The sequence below is a fragment of the Mustelus asterias genome, chromosome 13 (assembly GCF_964213995.1).
Source record: "Mustelus asterias chromosome 13, sMusAst1.hap1.1, whole genome shotgun sequence".
Classification (NCBI taxonomy): Eukaryota; Metazoa; Chordata; class Chondrichthyes; order Carcharhiniformes; family Triakidae; genus Mustelus; species Mustelus asterias.
In genome coordinates this window covers 108,554,817-108,574,043 of record NC_135813.1, presented here as the reverse complement: position 1 = coordinate 108,574,043, position 19,227 = coordinate 108,554,817, and the positions used below count along the sequence as shown (strand labels likewise).

At 40.2% G+C, this 19,227-nt stretch overlaps 1 protein-coding gene across 2 annotated transcripts in view; it reads right to left on the bottom strand.

Annotated features, from left to right (window-relative positions):
• mlxip (MLX interacting protein) overlaps positions 1-19,227 on the bottom strand; it is a 120,059-nt gene that overhangs the window by 17,743 nt on the left and 83,089 nt on the right. For both annotated transcript variants that reach the window (XM_078227515.1, XM_078227514.1), the window contains exons 10-15: positions 16,541-16,647; positions 7,598-7,802; positions 5,063-5,175; positions 3,191-3,307; positions 2,145-2,272; positions 431-554 (exon numbers count right to left, since the gene is read on the bottom strand). In XM_078227515.1, the coding sequence (XP_078083641.1) occupies positions 431-554; positions 2,145-2,272; positions 3,191-3,307; positions 5,063-5,175; positions 7,598-7,802; positions 16,541-16,647 (794 nt within the window). The remainder of the gene's footprint in view (positions 1-430; positions 555-2,144; positions 2,273-3,190; positions 3,308-5,062; positions 5,176-7,597; positions 7,803-16,540; positions 16,648-19,227) is intronic.

Here is a 19,227-nt window from a genome sequence, read left to right as displayed (position 1 = left end):
CTATCTGGAACTATTTACTGGTTTCATTGGTGTACAGTAGTCAGTCTTTTCAAATTATTTAATATTTCAAAAGCTTTAAGGTGCCTTTGCGCTTCAAATTAACAGTTTAATTTGAAGAGCCTTCTCGCAGGGCTGGAAATGGGCACAATTGACGGATACTCATTCTGCTCTTTAATTTGATTCCAAAGTGTGGATAGTGTGTGTGTGTGTGTGTGTGTGTGTGTGTGTGTGTGTGTGTGTGTGTGTGTGTGTGTGTGTGGGGGGGGGGGGGGGGGGGATAACAGTTTTCCTTCAGTAAAAAAAATAGCTTGCACTTGAGATTCCTTGATCTTTTAGGCAGTTTTGGCCGATTTCAAGTGAATTGCACCTCAATGGAAAAACCACCCAAAGAACGCAATGTGTTTTAACTTGGCTGGATCAAAAAGGATACAATCCAGAACTTCCAGTTCTGGAGTGTTCTCGATTTGACATATTCATCGAACATTTCCTGCATGTGATCGAATCGTTGTTGCGTCATTGGGACACCAGTGGCAGGGAGCTGCTTATGGCACGTACTGAAATCAGGAATATGTAATTACAAATTGGTAATTATTAGATCAAATAATTCGATAAAATAACCAACTTCTAACACAAAACAAAGTACAATACAACTTAACTATCCATCGATTTAGTAAGTTTATCCAGTGTGGTAGCTGAGCCATACAAACCCGGGAGAAGCCCAGACACAATCTCCTCTCAATGCAGAGTTGTGATAACAGTCAGGACAATGGTAGAGGTGAAATGCTAGGCCTTCATCCTTGGGTAACAAAGTGACAAAATTAGCCTGTGTTCTGCTTCCTAAATACTACCAATACTTCCTTTCAGAAGTGGCATCTGTGTGGATCAGATGAGAAGCGGGCTCCCCTGTCAACAGTCATTTAGATGTGGCACCAGAGGAGTCAACACATTCAGAAGACGACTGGATAAAAATTGGACAAATGCACAGGGCAGGCACCAATGAAGTTAAGTTAGCTGTGTGCCATTGGAACTGTTGCATCCTCAAATGTAGTGAATCAGACATGTGCAGTAGCACTTATACCGGAGTTTCCTAAACTGGGTCACGAGATGAGATTTTGCAGTCATGAGCTCCGAGGCACAATTTTGTTTTTATTATTCATTGGCCAGCTTTTATTGCCCATCTCTAGTTGTCCGAGGGCATTTAAGAGTCAACCACATTGCTGTTGCTCTGGAGTCACATGTAGGCCAGACCAGGTGATGATGGCAGATTTCCTTCCCTCGGCAATCAACAATGCTTTTCATGGTCATCTTAATTCTAGATATTTTTTATTGAATTCAAATTCCACCATCTGCAGCGGTGGGATTTGAACCTGGGTCCCCAGAACATTAGCTGAGTTTCTGGATTGATAGTCTAGCAATAATATCACTAGGCCATCGCCTCCCTGAAATGGCTGTTATGAAGTCCAGACTGAATGCTAACAGCTGCAAGGTCCCTTTAAATCCTCAGATTTTTGTGTTGGGAGGTGTGACCTAATGAACTACCCTCTAAGGCAGGTTGCTGCTGCAAAGAAAAACCTTGCGAATAGGTAGGTATTCATTTGTTTTGAGAAACCCTGCTTATTCATCAACTGCCCCCCCGCACAAGGGAGAGGTGAAGGAACATGAAATTGGGAGGAGGTGCAGAGGTGAAAGAGTGTGGAGATTGGGAAATGGGGTGGTGAGTAGAAGGAGGGGGGAGATGGTGTAGGGGAGAGGGGTGGGAAGAGAGGTGGGGTGGTGGGAGAAGGAGGAGAAGATGAGACAAGTGGAGATGGACTGAGACAAAGAAATTAGTTAATTCAAAGCCTTGTTTACTGCTGATGTCAATGGCTAAACATAAAAAATACAACCATAGATTTATAGCTATTACTAGACATACAAAAATAGGTTAAAGTACTATAAACATATTCAAAGAGGCAATTGCAATTAGAGCAATCCTGTAATCCACCATTTAAATTACATTTTAACCTGATATTTAAAGCAGTTGAGGAAAGCTCCGTTATATCACAGCCATTTTTAAAATACAGTATATATTTATAAATGTCAATGTAGATTTGTAGAACAAGGACTATCATTTTTTAAAAGTGTAGCTATTTGAGAAAACTCACTTGATTGATGCATTAAGCTCCTCAATCTCTTCCCTGAGACGTTTTGCTTCCTCCTGCATTTGTGTCCTCTCCTGCTGTAGTTTTGCTATGTATTCTACAGTTTTCTGTAGTGTGGCTGCATGGCTCATCTACAGGAGATACAAAAGCATCTGGTTAAAATGAAGCAAAATTAATACCAACCCTGTAAACTAAGATTTTTTTTATCCATCTGAATCTCTTTTCTTTTTCAGTCTTCCCCTCTTTCCCATTTCTCTCTTTTCAGTTTAACATATTTACCAGTTTTCCTCCACTTGCTTTGTTTCAACATCATTATCTTTATGCTGATCAACTTCTTTGCTCATTTGGCAACATAGACTGCCCCATAATCGCTAGTTACCTTTCACCGCTTTCATACTGAGCAGATCAAACCCTGTGAATTTATGGGTTAGAAATGACTGATTTGTGCAGTTAGACCAATGAGGGACCAGCATTTTTATACTAATCAGGAAACAGCTTCATCAGATGAAAGGCCATGACCTCCAAAATGAACACTTGTTTCTCTCTCCACAGATGCTGGCAAACTCGCTGAGTATTTTTGACATTTTGTTTTTATTGAGTAGATGTGTATTGATTTGACCAGAACAGAGCAGGAAGGCAGAGCGGTAAATGGAACAGAGTGTTGGGATGAGTTGGTAGGCTCTTTCTCTTAAGCTGGGCGTGGATTTTCTTCTTTCATGCAACAGTTGGGACTTCTAGAAACAAGGGGGAAGGAACTGGGACTCCTAGCGTGAAAGAGGAAAAAGAGGGTTGGGATCGTGGTTCACTGCCTCGGGTGGAGACTCAAATTTGGTTTCAATCTCCCACTCCAAAGAAGGTTGGACATGTCTGCTATAATCCATAAGCCTCTCTCATATCGCAAAAATTCCAAGCTGGCAAAAATATTTGCAGATTGCAAGAGATCATAATAGTTACAATCCAGGTTCTATGTTTCAGAAATAAAATACTAACTGACTTTCAAACCATCATATCTTATCCACAAAATAAATGAAACTAAACAGCCAACCTACCGGCTTTACATTAGACTGGGATTTTAAAGTGGTCACTAGATTGTGAAGAGTGTCAAAACCCACTCGGATGTTAAATCGCCTCTTCTGTTCTGCTGAAATATGGTTCATTCTCAGACTCTGTAAAAAATATATATATATTTACTAAAACTGCATTATAATATCGAATGGTTATTAATCAAAAAGATTTCACCCTGCAGATCACTGGACCTACATATTACACAGATTGGACCCATCTGTAATATCCTAGCTTGGCTAGAAGAGAAGTAAAAAGGCTCCAGTTACAGAACATCAATTTGAGAAAACAATACTCTGGAGTAACAGGATGGAGGTCCTTATTTTTTCAGATGCTAACTCTCATGAATAATTCTAAAAGTTTTTCCTTCACTACCCAGGAACCCATCTGGATATATGACCTGAACTTGATCCTACCATCACAACCTAACTTTACAAATAGGCAATCCTACTCTGCCAGACTTCTGTCCACTTTGTGCCCAATATATATTTTTTGATGCATAGGACCACGGATTTGGGAGGTCTACTTTTGTATACAATTTCTCACTGTTCAGGCATGCAAGACATCAAATGTAAAGTACACCCTTTTAGCATTTTTTGCATTTATTTTTTCTTTGTCTCACTGACAATGTACCTTTTTTATTTGCATCTGCCATTAAACACACACTATGGCTTTCTCTGTGCAAATCCCCAGCTGATGTAATGAGAATTAACTGAACAAGACACCAAGCAGGAATTTCAAAGTGTGCTGGTTCGCCCATCAACATTTGTTTCCACAGGAAAAATAGTTAACTGCAATTTGGAAATGATTATTGAAAGTGGAGGTTCCTCTTCCAAAAGAAAACTGGAACATACCCAATAGCACTCTTAAAACATGTCAAGGCCTGACTAACCACAATAACGAATGCATCCCAAATAAAAGACACATTTCTTTCAATGGTACTGCATAAAATATACCGTCAGTATAATCAAATGCTCCTATAACCTAGCTAGTTTATCCACAGGATGCCATAATTTCCTCAGACATACCTATCTGATGACAAAGAATCATCTTCTTAGCATCGGATTCTTTAAGAGGGACAAATATAGATTGTGCAATTTACTACAAGGGCACTTGAAACCATTACATAGCATATGGCTAAACACATCCACTGACAGTAATGGCCAACTATGGCTAAAACATGGCTTCATTCCTTTTAGGAAAGATACAGGGCTATAGTTTTGGTGACTAGAACAGCAGGGGACCTCAGTGGTAAATCTCAGGCAGTACTAGCTTCATGCTAACAGGCATGCAGGATGCCTGATGCTGTCAGAGGACTGCAAATGCACACCTTTCTTTAAGGTTTGCTCACAAGAAGGCAAGAGTTAGGGCGAGGCGAGGGAGCAAGAGAAAAGAGCACGAGACGAGAAAAAAAAAGAGTAAAAAGTCATTGAAGATCAGAAATTTGTTGTATTAAGTGTTTGCTTCTAATAATGCACCAATTTGACAGAGAGATGTTCCTATACATCCTTCGCTGGGTGCAAGCAACTTAATTTCAATTAAATTCCAATACCAGTCCGCGGGTGATTTCTTGAATGAGAGTTTTCTGGAACAGGACTGTAATTGCAGAGAGCCAGTAAGCAGAGGCACATTCATTCAGACAGGAAAGATGAGTACCACTTATCCTACATTGTTCTCATGAACCTCCTAGTAACCCAATTACAAACCAGATATATAAAGGCTTGGAGACAGCTCTGTAGTCTATTCCCCAAATTGAAGTATATGCAAGTTTAGGGGAGGAGAGGAGACCTTTGCCCATGAAGTTAAATGAAAAAAGCTACTTCAAAAATTAGGCAAACATTATGGAGAGAATCTGTTACCTTAAATGGTTGGTCTGGCTTAAGTTTTGTAGAATTGTTTATGGGAGACTGTGGGCTTGGGATTCTTTCTGAAGCTGCTGGAGATCCTTGACCTGAATTCTGTCGGTCCCCGCCTGAAGAAAAATACATTAAAGCCAACTGTGTATAAATGGTTTTAAATTATTTGGCAAATTACTCATGTTAACAGACTGTACCATTTAAAATATTGTACAATATTCATCAGTTAATGAGAACATTCAATAGTGATAATTCTCAACCAATACATTCTTAGCATTAGGATAAAAGAATAATGCCAGAAAGTTCACGTTTTACTAAGGTCCATCAGTAGCTTATGGCCAAATGCAACCAGTAAGTGTAAAGTTTTAAAAGGTTTAACACAAGGAATCCCTAAAATGAAAGAGTGCGCTGGATTTATTTGCAGCAACTTCTTGCAAACTGCAGATCCTGCTGAAGGGAAGGAAGAAGAGAACTTGAATTGATATAGTATATTTCATGACCACTTATAGCCAAAATATTCTTGTGGTAAAGTAGGACAACCTATCATCCATTTTGTATACAGCAAGCTTCCATAGCAGAGAGACAAATAACCTAGCAATCTCTTTTATTGATGTTGGTTGATCAATATTGGACAAGGTAATGGGAGAACTCATCTTTGAATAGTACCAATGGATCTTTAATATCTGCCTCAGGACTCATGGGGCTTTAGTTTAATTTCTCTTCCACCTCCATCACAATACTGGGCTGAAGTTCCACCTCAGATTAGTTGCTTGAAGCTCAAGTGGAAACTGAATCATAGAATCAATAACAGTACAGAAGGCGGCCATTCGGTCCATCGTGTCTGCACCAACAGCAATCCCACCCAGGCCCTATCTCTGTCACCCCACATATTTACCCTGCCAATCCCCCAACACTAAGGGGCAATTTAGCATAGCCAGTAACCTAACCCACACATCTTTGGACTCTGGGAAGAAACCAGACACAAGGAGTATGTGTAAAGTCCACACAGACAGTGGCCTAAAGCCAGAATTGAACCCGGGTCCCTGGCACTGAGGCAGTAGTGCTAACCACTGTGCCACCATGCCATCACGACCAACTGACTCAAGTGAGAATGTGCTACCATTCAGTCAAAGTAAACAGTAGAAAAATACATTTCTCATACATATGTTACAATTTGGGGAGGGGGGGGTGTAAATCAGCTCTTAGTCTCAACAGCCATATTAAAAATATTACTGGGAAATTATCTCGTTTCCCCAACACACATCCCCATCAAATCAGATGGCAATTCATGTTAAAATATGGCTCAGTGCAAGTAGGTACCTCTCACACTATATATAAAGACACTCCTTGCACAAGATACAACATCTAAATGATGTAAGAAACATATCTTAGTACAAGGGATGACAAAACAGAGATGAATTAGAGCTATGTCTGAACTTATTCATTCAAAATTAACAGGTGCACCTCACCTGGCGTGTGGGACAGAAACCCTGGTAATATTCCATGCAAGGGACTCTGCCCTCCACAACATTGAGCAGAATTGGAGCGCCCCACTCAGATCTGCTAACTCAACCTGGCCAAGATTCAAACAGGGAACTTCTTGATCCATTATGCATATCGTTACATTGGCAATTAATTTAATCAGCAAGTTATCAGGATATTCACAATCAGCTTGTTTTAATATAGATCACAGGACACAAGAAATAGGGACAGAGGTAGACCATATGGCCCACCAAGTCTGCTCCGTCGTTCAATTAGGGCAGCATGATGGCACAGTGGTTAGCACTGCTGCCTCACAGCGCCAGTGACCCGGATTCAATTCCGGCCTCGGGTCACTGTGTGCAGTTTGCACATTCTCCACGTGTCAACATGGGTTTCCTCCGGGTGCTCTGGTTTCCTCCCAAAGATGTGCGGGTTAGGTTGAATGGCCATATTAAATTGACTCTAGTGTCAAGGGGATTAGCAGGGTAAATGTAGGGTCACGGGAATGGAGCCCTAGTGGGATTGTGGTCGGTGCAGATTTGATGGGCCGAATGGCCTCCTTCTGCACTATAGGGATTCTATGAATATGATCATGGCTGATCTTGAGCTTCAACTCTATTTTCCCACCTGCTTCCCATATCCCTTTAGTTCTGAGAGATTAAAAACCTATCTATCCCAGCCTTAAATGTATTCAACAGATCAATGGAGAATTCCAAAGATTCACATTGAGTGAAGCAATTTCTCATCTCACGTCCTAAATGAATGTAGGAATACACATATCTGGAAGAAAAACAGCACTGTGGTATATCTGCCAATTCCAGATAGACAATAAAAGTCCTTCTCTAGCCCTGAAAGCCTTATAGTGAAAAGTACACAGACTATTAGAAAATTATACATGCCTGCAAAATTCTATTGAGAATAAACATTCATCTGTGATGTTCAATGCATAAACACAGAACAAAATATTTCCTAATATGTAACTGATTTTTCTGCACAATAAATCACAGAAGTAATTTAAAAATTCAAAATCCAATTTAACTTCAGATGACTGCTTACTTGTCGGCGTGGGTGAAGATGCCTGCTTGTTCGAGATTGCAGATGCACTCTGTTCAGCTTTGGGCTGTAACTGGACTGCACTCTGGGCTACATTTGAAGCGAACATGTTTGACTTAGCAGGTTTTGAGGTTTGTCGTGATGTGCTCATCACTCCTGGTTGTTGTGCTGAACCAACTAAAATACTTCCACGGAAATCAACTTTGGCCTATAAGATGATAAGAAGTTAAAAAGATGCCAAATTTTAACAAAGTTCAATAATATTCCCTGAAAATCTGGTAACTTGAAGCTTAAGTTAAGGCCCAAAGTCCAGTAAAGCAGCGTTTAATCATAAAGATTTAATGAGCAGGTGCTAAAACAGGCTTCTAGCCAACTGTTAAATATATCCTACTGCAATTTTCAAATTGCCCATAAATATTTACAAAATAGATACACAATGCAAATACCATTAGAAAGGTGGTGGCATCATGGTAAAGCCATTGGACAAGTATTCCAGACGCCCAAGTTAATACTCTGGGGAAGTGAGTTCAAATTCCACCATGGCAGCTGATGGAATTTAAATTAAATCAGGAATATAAAGCTAGTTTTTTAAAAATAATTTGTGGGACATGGGTGTCGCTGGTTGGCCAGCATTTATTGCCCATCCCTCGTTGCCCTTGTTAAAAGGGCAGTTGAGAGCCAACCACATTCCTGTAGCTCTGCAGTCACATGTAGACCAGACCAGGTAAGGATTTTCTTCCCTAAAGGATGTTAGTGAACCAACAATTGACAATGGTTTCACGGTCATCAGTAAATTCTTAATTACAGATTTTTTTAAATTGAATTCAAATCCCACCATCTGCCATGGCGGGATTCGAACCTGGGTCCCCAGAACATTAGCTGGGTTTCTGGATTAACACCACTAGGCCATCACCTCCCCAATGGTGAAGAATACATAAGGAAGGATTGAAAGAGAATACGGGTGTTCGTCAGAGCTCTGATGAAGAGTCATCTAGACGCGAAATGTTGGCTTTATTCTCTTCCCACAGATGTATCAGACCTGCTGAGATTTTCCAGCATTCGCAGTATTTTGCTTTTTTGGAAATTGACTCTCATTGTCATATTCTTACTTTCACAATAGTCTAACATGGGTATGTGACAACATCATTATTTCTACAATAGTCTAACATGAGTATGTGACGAAATCGTCCTTGTGAGCGAGACAGTATAGCTGGTGTCTTTCAAAGAAGTGGTTTTCAATTGACCCAATGGAGTCTGAATTACCAAAAGGTAATTGAGGCTCATCATGAAGCAGCAATCCTTTTTCTTTCACAGTAAGGCAAAGATATAGAAGTTGAAAATAGTTTCACTTAATTTCAACTTCATGTAACATATTTATGAATATACTGTCATTTCACTTTAGTTAATTTCCTAATTCTTTCCTCCCCACCTTGGAACATACAAATGAGGAGTAGGCCATTTGGTTCCTTGAGCCTGCTCTGCCTTTTCATAAGATTATAGCTGATTGTGGCCTCAACTCTACTTTTGTGTCTACCCCCAGACCCTTTGACTCCTTTGTCAATCAAGAATCCAACAACTTTAAAAATAGTCAACGACCCAGCTTCTATTGCTGTCCTTGGAACAAAATTCCAAAGACTGATGGCCCACTGACAGAAAAAAAATTCTCATCTGTCTTAAATGTCAAGGACACTTGAACATCATGGTCATCTTGCAGCTACATTTCTGTAATGGCTACCAGGTTGTGCGTATTTATTTCAATTTGAGCTAACTATTCATCTATTTTGCTATGAATGCAAACCTCATTCAGATATAGAGCTTTTAGTTCTGTCTTTTTACTATTTTTGCAAACTCTGGTCTTACCTGCTGCCGCACTGTTAGTTTGCAAAGTCTGTCCCTTCTTGCCACGTTCTGATTGTCATCATGCTTATTGTTACCTTGCTCACTTGCCTTGTCCTTTCCCTCTAATTTTCCACATCTTCTTTCACATGACCCCCTCACCCCCACTATTTAAAGCCCTCTCTACCATTCTAGTTATGCCACTCACCAGAATACTGATCCCAGTTCAGATGAAGACTGTCTTAACAGTGCACCCCCCATTTTTCCTAGCTCACTGGTATTTTGCCCATGAATCAAAACCCATTTTCTCCACACCAATCTTTGAGCCACACATTCAATGCTCTAATCTTATTTACTCTACGCCAATTTGTCCTTAGAATCTACAGTGCAGGAAGAGGCCATCGAGCCTGCATCAGCAACAATCCCACCCCCGCAGACACGGGGAGGACTCCACACAGACAGTGACCCGAGCCCGGAATTGAACCAGGGTCCCTGGTGCTGTGAGGCAGCAGTACTAACCACTAGGCCACCATGCCACCCTCATGGCTTGGGTAATAATCCAGGGATTGTTGTTTTAACGTTCTGTTTTTTAATTTAGCTCTCAGCTGCTCATGTTTCCAAAGCAGAAGCTCTTTCCCAGTCCTACCTATATTGTTGGTACCTACTAGATACTCGTCCTCCCACTGAAAAGTCCTCTTTAGCCCTCAGCCACTGTCCCAAACCTTGGCACCAGATGGGCAACAAATGCAGGAGCACTTTGTAGTGCGAATAACCCCTGCTTTTCCTTACCATCCCACACCAACCCAGAACAGAATCCATCAATCTAAGTTGACAATTTTATTGTTAGTGTTCAAATGAATGTTATCACAGAAACAGTGAATGTAAATACCAAATTATGTTGCATTGCCTCCAGAAGCTATATCTGAAATCTAATGTACAACAGCCAACCCTGCTGCCACCTGAACCTTCCCCACATCGTGAAACAGCACAATAACTCTTCAGAATAATATCATGGGGTGATTTTGGCCAAATATTTTAGATGCTCAAGTATTTGGCTAAACTGGGGTCTTTTACTGCAGTGCAAGTCTAGCCCTTGTTTAGCATATGATGCACCATGTTAAAGGTGTTGAAGTCAGCACTAGTAACGGGTGCCCAGAGCATAGACTGACAATTAAATTGCCTACTAGTGCTCGTTCAAGAGGCTGCACATCATTTTGGCAAACAACACCGCATTAAATGATCCTTCCCAAGAGTGACCAGCGGAACAGGAGTAAACAAGTCATTGCTGAGAACTCTGCAGAACTTAAAGCTATATTATCTTTCACTATTCATTTGATACTGGAAGTTTGAAGAGGACTATTGAAATTTGAGACTCAGGATTTGGAGTGTGCCATTTAGGACTGAGATAAGGAGAAACTTCTTCATTCAGGGTGCTGAACATGTGAAACTCTCTACCATAGAAGGCTGTGGAGGCAATGTCACTGAAAATATTTGAGGAGGAAATAGATTCCGAGACTCTAAAGCTGTCAAGGGGTATAGGGAGAGAACGGAAGTATGGTGTTGAGATAAGATGATCATATTGAATGGTGGAGAAGACTTGAAAGGCTGAATGGCCTACTCCTGCTCCAGTTCCTACGTTTCTACATCGGGTGATTTACTAGGACACTTAGTCAAGATTATACTAATACTTTTAACCATAGAAGAACCATAGAATCCCTACAGTACAGAATGAGGCTGTTCGGCCCATCAATTCTGCACTGACTCTCTGAAAGTGCTTTTTATCGCCACTCATTCTATAAATTCTTTTGAGGTCTTTACTTAAAACGAGCCAGTATTGTATTGCTCTACCTTATTGGAAAACTTACAGAAGCAGCAGGAGAAAGAGTGCTTAGTCAACAACATTTTTCTGAGGGTCCCCCTTGGTATGATGAGGAATGGGAGAATTAAGCTACGCAGAACAGCACCAGCTACTGCACGAGGGGGGGACAGGAGGGCAAAGTGGACTGCTTCCCGCCTGCAGTTACAAAATACACCTCCTCCTCCGGACCTTCTTTCAGCAGAGCCACCAGTGCTGTGTCTAAGAGCCTGTGCAGCCTGTTCCTAGGTCACTGAGAGGCCCCCGAAACCTGTGTGTCAATCAGCCCACTCAAGATCTTCAGGTGGGAGTAGATGCACGGAGCCCTGATAGACTGTTTCAAGAAAATTTAAATGATGACAATTAGAAATTAAAAGTTTATTTATTAGTGTCTCAGGTAGGCTTACATCAACAGCGCAATTAAGTTACTGTGAAAATTCCCTTTCGCCACACTCCGGCACATGTCGGGTACACGGAGGGAGAATTTGGCATGGTCATTGCACCTAACCAGCATGTCTTTTGGACTGTGGGAGGAAACTGGAGCACCCAGAGAAAATCCACGCAGACACGGGGAGAAGGTGCAAACTTTCAGATTGTGGAAGGAAACTGGAGCCGGGAATCGAACCCAGGTCCCTGGCCCTGTGATGCAGCAGTGCTAACCACTGTGCCATCCTAAATTAGAATTGTGCGAAGTCAGACTCGAGTCTCATTAATATTGCATCGATTTAGCACTCATTTTTATCCTTCAAAATAGTGGTCCATTTCAACCTCTCCCCCCCCCGCCATTCCCCAACTTGTCCTAGTTGCTGCAGAGGTGGTGCTGTACCCGATCAACCTCTTATGATAGTTCTCCAGGAAACTGTTGTTCTCAGACACTACAAATACATTTACAAGATAAACGGTTTCCTCTGAGCAAGACTAAGGGACATTCATTAGTATATATTTTTGTGAAAAAAAATCATGAGATATTTTTAGTTTGATTAGAAACTGAAAGTCTGCAAATTCCCCCACCTTCTCGTACACTGAAACAACCATTATCAAAGGGTCAGTTTTTACGGTATTTGGACTTCAGGGAAAACAATGTGCACAACCTCAAGGTGTTTTGGGAAATCTCCCCATAACTTATTTTAAATCTTCAAACGCAATAAAACCACCTTTCAAAGTACATTAAATTGCCAATTGTTACACAATAGCTTTTATTTGACGTGCCTATGCAGCTACGATAAATCCGCCTATGTGGTGAAAAAAAATCAGCTAATGTGGTCAAATTGTTAAGAAGGTTCATTTTAAGGTAACCATTTTTCAGGAAACTGAAAAGTGTTAGTTTTGTTAGTAGCAGACTAGAGTACAATGGAAATATTTATTGGTTCTCATAAGGCATTATTACACGATACTTCCAGAAAACAAATCACTAATCTTCTATCAACTAAAAAGTACCCTTTGTTAACGTCTGGATTTTTAAAAAAAATCCTTATAACTACCTCCATTGTATTCAAACTGTTTTACAAGTAATCAAGCATCGAAATCCTCATGAACTACAATGCAACAGAACTTCATCTGTCTTAGCATATTCGTATCCTAATGTAAATTTCCCCATGAATGCGCGAAGTCTGCAAACTAGAGGTAATAGTTCACAACAATCAAACTCCTGTTAAAACATGCGGAAGGAAAGGAAGTTAAAGGCTCTAATCAATCTAGAAGGCTGCTGAAGAAAAAGAGATAGTATAAACTAAATGGTACAAGTTTAGAGGTGGTGGAGGAACAGAGGAACCTGGGGCTGTACGCACATAAATCTTTAAAGATTGCAGGGCAACTTTAAATAGCATTCAAAATCTTCTGCTTTTTAACAGAGGCTAAGGTTACAAAAGCAAGGAAATCATGCTGGTTAGGTTCCAGTTCTATCAAGTCCAATTTTGGGCACAATTTAGGAAGGTTTTAAACATAAGACCTTAGACAAGGTGCAGAAGAACTTTGCTAGAATGGTTGTGCAATAGCTCTGTTATTAAAGGTTGAGATTTATACAGTAGCAAGAAATGACCTTGGTTCAAAAGATGTAGAATCAGTTTGGGTGGAGATTTTTAAAAAAGTAAGAAAAGCAGTCGTATGGCTGCCCTAAAAGTAGCTACATTGTCGGACTGAGTATACATAAAGAAATAATGGGGACGTGCAAAAAAACACTGCAATAATCGTGGGCGATTTTAATCGTCATATAGATTGGACAAATCAAATGGCCAAAAGGTAGCCTAGAAATTCCTTAGAGCAGTACATTTGAGCCAACGACAGAGCAGATTTTAGACCTGTTTTTGTGTAATGAGACATTAATGACCTTACAATCAATAAGCCTCGAGGCAACAGTGATCATAACATGATAGAATTTCACAACCAGTTTGAGGGTGAGAAACTTGCGTCTAAAATGACTAAACTAAACTTAAAAATATAAGGATAAGAAGACAGAGTTGGCTAAAGTAGACTGGAAACAAGTTAAAAAGTTAGACAGAGAAACAGTGGCATATATTTAAAGAGATATTTCATAACTCTCAAAGATTTATTCTATTGAGAAATAAAAGACTGAGCTGGATGGACCATCCATGGCCAACTAAGACCAAGTTAAGGATAGTATCAAATTGAAAGAAAACACACACAATACTGTGAAGATTAGAAGTCAGAAGATTGGATACATTTTTGAAATCAGCAAAAATTTTCTTCCTCACGGGGTGGCATGGTGGCACAATGGTTAGCACTGCTGCCTCACAGCACCAGGGACCCAGGTTTAATTCCGGCATGGGTGACTGCGTGGAGTTTACACATTCTCCCCGTGTTTGTATGGGTTTCCTCAGGGTGCTCCAGTGTCCTCCTATACTCCAAGATGTTCGGGTTAGGTGGACTGGACATACTAAATTGCTCTCGGGTGTCAGGGGATTGGTGAGGTAAATATGTGGGGTAACCGGGATAAGGCCTGGGGGGATTGATGTCAGTGTAGGCTTGATAGGCTAAATGGCTCCCTTCTGCACTGTAGGCATTTTATGATTATTTAAGAGTATGAGAGAAAACTAACTAGAAATATAAAACCAGGCAGTAAGTTTCTACAACTGTATAAAAAGGAAATAAACAGCTAAAAATCAGCATTGATCCCTACAAGAGAGAGACTGGGAAATTAATAGGGAAACAAGTAAATGATGAAATGTTGAACAAGTATTTTGTATCAGTCTTCATTGCAGAAGATACAAAAAGCATCCCAAGAATAGTTAAAAACCAACAATGAAAAAGCAATCACAATCACTAGGGAAATGGTACTGGGAAAACTATTGGGACTAAAGGATGAGGAGTTTTCTGAGCCTAATGGTCTACATCCTAGCGTCTTAAAGAAGTGGCTACAGAGATAGTGGATCATCATTTTCCTAAATTCTGTAAAGGTCCCAGAGATTGGAAAGCCACAAATGTAACACCCCTATTCAGCAAAGGAGGGAGACAGAACACAGGAAGCTAGAGGCTAGTTAGCCAAGCTACACATGGGGAAATTGCTTGAATCCATTATTAAGGAGGTGGTAGCAGGCTATTCAGAAAATCTTAAAATAAGGCAGAGTCAATGTAGTTTTATGAAAGGAAAATCATGTTTGACTAATTTATTACAGTTCTTTGATGAATTAACAAGGAGGTGGATAATGGGGAACCAGTAGATATGTGTATTTGGATTTCCAGAAGACATTCAATAGACGCCACATAAAAAGGTAAGATAAGAGCACATAGCGTGGGGGGTAACGTATTGGCATGGATAAGAGATTGATAACAGGAAGCAAAGAGTTGCGATAAATGGATCTTTGACAAGTTGGCAAGCTGTAATTAGCAGAGTGCTATGGGAATCAGTGCTGGGGCCTCAATTATTTACAATCTATGTTAATGACCCTGATGCACAAACCAAGTCTACGGTTACTAAATTTGATGACACAAAGATGGTCATAAAAGCATGTTGCGAGGAGGATACAAAGAGGTCACAAAGGGATATAAATGGGTTAAATGAGTAGGTAAAGATTTGGCTGATGGACTATAACGTGGCAAAATGTGGCAACGTGGACGCTTGCCCACTTTGGCAGGAAGAATAGAAAAGCAGAATATTATTTAAATGGAGACACTGCAGAATGATGCAGTACAGCAGAATCTGAGTGTCCTGGTGCATGAAATCACAAAATGTTAGCATGCTGGTACAGCAGCCGATTGGGAAGGCAAACGGAATATTGAAATTTATTACAAAGGGAATAGAATATAAAAGTAGGGAATCTTGCTAGATCTGTACAGGGCTTTGGTGAGACTACATCTGGAGTGTTGGGTAGTTTGGTCTCCTTACTTAAGAATATAAACACACAATCGCTACCATCTAGAAGGACACAGGTAGCAGACACTTGGGAGCACCAGCACCTTGAAGTTCCCCTCCAAGCCACTCAGCATCCCGATCTGGAAACATATTGCCATTCCTCCACTGTCGTTGGGACCAAATCGTGGAACTCCCTCCCTAACTGAGAGTGTACCTACACCACATGGACTGCAGTGGTTGAAGACGACAGCTCACAGGGTAATTAAGGCTGGGCAATAAAAACTGACCTAGCCAACCATGCCCACATCCCATGAATGAATTTTAAAAAATGTGGCCCTCAATGTCATATCCTGTTTTATAATGCCCCTGAAATTCCTTCAAACATTGCTTTATGTAAAACGTGTTATGTCAGTACAGGTTGCTCTTATAAGATTCCTTAAAATACAAGGGGAAATTGTTCATCTAGGTATATGGTTAAGTAACAGAGGACATGGATTTAAGGTATAGAATCGTAGAGTAATTAGCAAAAAAAACAAGAGGCCAGATGAAAAGAAAATTTTCAAAACATTGCTTCATTTAATATCTCATCCTGATAAGGCCTATTGTGTTAGCTGGTGCATTAGGGTTGCTCTTCTAAGATTTAATTCATTGGTGGCAGCTAAACTGGGCATCTCACCACACATCTAATATGGGTTGATACAGAGTCAGGCTCCCTCTGCTGATCTACAATTGCTTGATTGACAACATGAAATCCATTTCACTACTAAAATCCATAGGCAATTTTTTGTGTCAATTTATTAGATGTCACATGGATTAAATTACGTCAATGGTAAAATTAGTTTATAGAATACTTTTTTATATTTATTGAACACCCCCCCCCCCAATTTAATTTTATCAAAGCAGTTAAGGATGCAACAAATCTTGCCCCAAGCAGGTGACAGCTTACCGTGGCAATGGCAGCTGGTGTGATAACAACACTAGGCTGGGTAACTGCACAAGCCAGTACTCCTTCACGTTTTATTGGTGTAGAGGTCACAAGAACAGCACTCGAACCTGTGAAAGAAAACAAGGTATAGCATTGTACCCAATTTATACAACATCTAGAAGGGTTTCAGTTCAACTCACTGAATGATTATTTATTTTCACACCATTAATATAAAAATAAAGGACTGCTTGCGGATCCAAGCAACAAACCCTCTGTAGGGTTTTTGCATGCTCTTAATTTTTACTCTAAAGCTCCCTTCAGTCAAATGCTAAAACATTGCCAGTGTTGAGAACTTTTATCAAAAGAAAAATATCAGAAAATGTAAAGTACTCAAATTGTGATTGTAGTAGTCCAGATGCAGTCTCACTAAAATGTGAGCTTGTCCATTTTGGCAGGAAGAATAGAAAAGCAGAATATTATTCAAATGTAGAACGTGCACAAACTAAAGAAAGCTAACGTGCAGGTGCAGCAAGTGAATAGGAAGGCAAAGAAGAGTATAGGCCATTATTGCAAAGGGAATGAAGTATAAAAGTAGGGAAGTCTTTCTACAGCTATACAAGGCCTTTGTGAGACTGCATCTGGAGTACTGGATACAATTTGGTCTCTCTGGAATTGAGAGCGTACTGATGACCAGGAAAACCATTATCGATTGTCAGAAAAAAACCATCTGGTTCACTAATGTCCTTCTGGGAAGGAAATCTGCCGTCCTTACCTGATCTGGCCTACATGTGACTTCAGAGCCACAGCAATGTGGTTGACTCTGAACTGCCCTCTGAAATAGTCTAGCAAGCCACCCATTCAAGGGAAACTAGGGATGGGCAATAACTGATGGCCAGCCAATGATGTCCATGTCCCACGAATGAATTTTAAAAATTAATTACTCAAGGAAGGATATAATTGTATTAGAAGCAGTTCAGAGAAGTTTCAGTCGACTGATCCCTGGGGTGAAGGGGTTGTCTCATGAGGAACGGTTGAGAAGATTAGCCCTATACTCCTTGAAGTTGAGAAGGACAAGAGGTGATCTTATTGAAACATACAAGATTCCGAGGGGACTTGACAGAGTGATTGTTGGGTTGATGTTTTCTCATGTGGGGGAGTTTATAATTAGGGGACACAGTTCAAAAGGTGTTCCATTTAAACCGATTTTTCTTTCTCAGAGGGGTCATTAGACTTTGGAAGTCTCTACTCAAAAAGCAGTGGAGGCTAGGTCATTGAATATATTCATGGTTGGGTTGGACAGATTTTGATCAACTAAGGAATCAAGAGTTTTATGGAGCAAAGCAGAAAGTGGCTTTAAGCTTATAATCAGGTCAGACATGATTTTTGTGAATGGTGGAGCAGATTCAATGGGTTGACTGGCCTGCTCCTGCTCCTATTTCTTATGATCTATTAATCTTAACTGATGCATCAACTTTTGACATATTTCCAAAACATTCATCGCATTGCATGAGCCAAATGGTGTTTCATTGTGATAGCTTCTGAAAAGGATTAACGCTCATCCATTTCTTTCTCCCTTTTCTGGTCTCTCCAAGTTACATGCAAACTGCAGCAATTCAATGAAATTGGGATTGGCTTTCAGGGCTTTGTCACTTGAGACTCACGCTGTCTGCTGGGAGACTGGAAAAAACAACCTGGTGACAACCTCTAATTCCTTCCCTTCTGCTCCTAGGTCTGAACTCTTGGTGATATCTCATGATGGAAACTGTAACTCAATCATGGCAAAAAAGATGAACAAAAAATCCACAGATTATCCGTGTGTTGTCATGTTATAGCTATTTGAACACCTATTTTTTTTTAAACTTTCGCTCAATTAAAATTCATTTTTTAGTTATTTTTCTATTGCTTGCACTGCTAACAAAACGGAACACAATTAACAGGCCATAGCCATATGGCAGACTCCTATTATTGCACAATATTATCTAACAACCAGTTATTTGGGAGTAAAAGACTGGTTAGGCCTCAGCTGAAGTGGTGATCAATTCTGGACACCACACTTTAGGAAGGATATCTAGACTTTGCAGAGGGTCCAGAATAGATTTACGAGAATAGTGCAAGAGATGAGTGACTTCAGTTATGTCAAAGAGACTGGAGAAGATGGGGTTGTTCTCCATACAGGATAAAAGGAAACTTGACAGGTGTTCAAAACAATGAAGGGTTTCAATAGAGTAATTAAGGAAGAACTGGGTCAGTAACCAGAGAACACAAATTTAAGGTGATTGGCAAAATAACCAGAGCCAACATGGGGTTTTATTTTTAAATAAGCGTTGTTGTTTGCTAAAATGAGCTACTTGAAATGGTGGTGGAAGTAGCATCAATAATAACTTTTGAAAGTAAATCAGAAAAATACTTGAATGGAGCATAAAATTCCTGGGGAAAGACCAAGGAAGTAGGACAAATTGAATAGCTCTACTGAAGAGCCGCACAGTACAACAGGCTGGATAGCTTCCTTTAAGGCTCTATCATTCTATAACAGCCAATAAATTTGCAACTGCTGCTCAATACCAGAATGGTTGTTGAAAGCACACAGTATTCAGTTTATAATTGGTTTCCAGTAGTATTTCAGTATTCTCCCGTTGAATTCAGAGAATGCTTCACCAACCTAGAAAAGCAGAGAAGGCTAACAATTTCAAAAAAACGTAGACAACTCA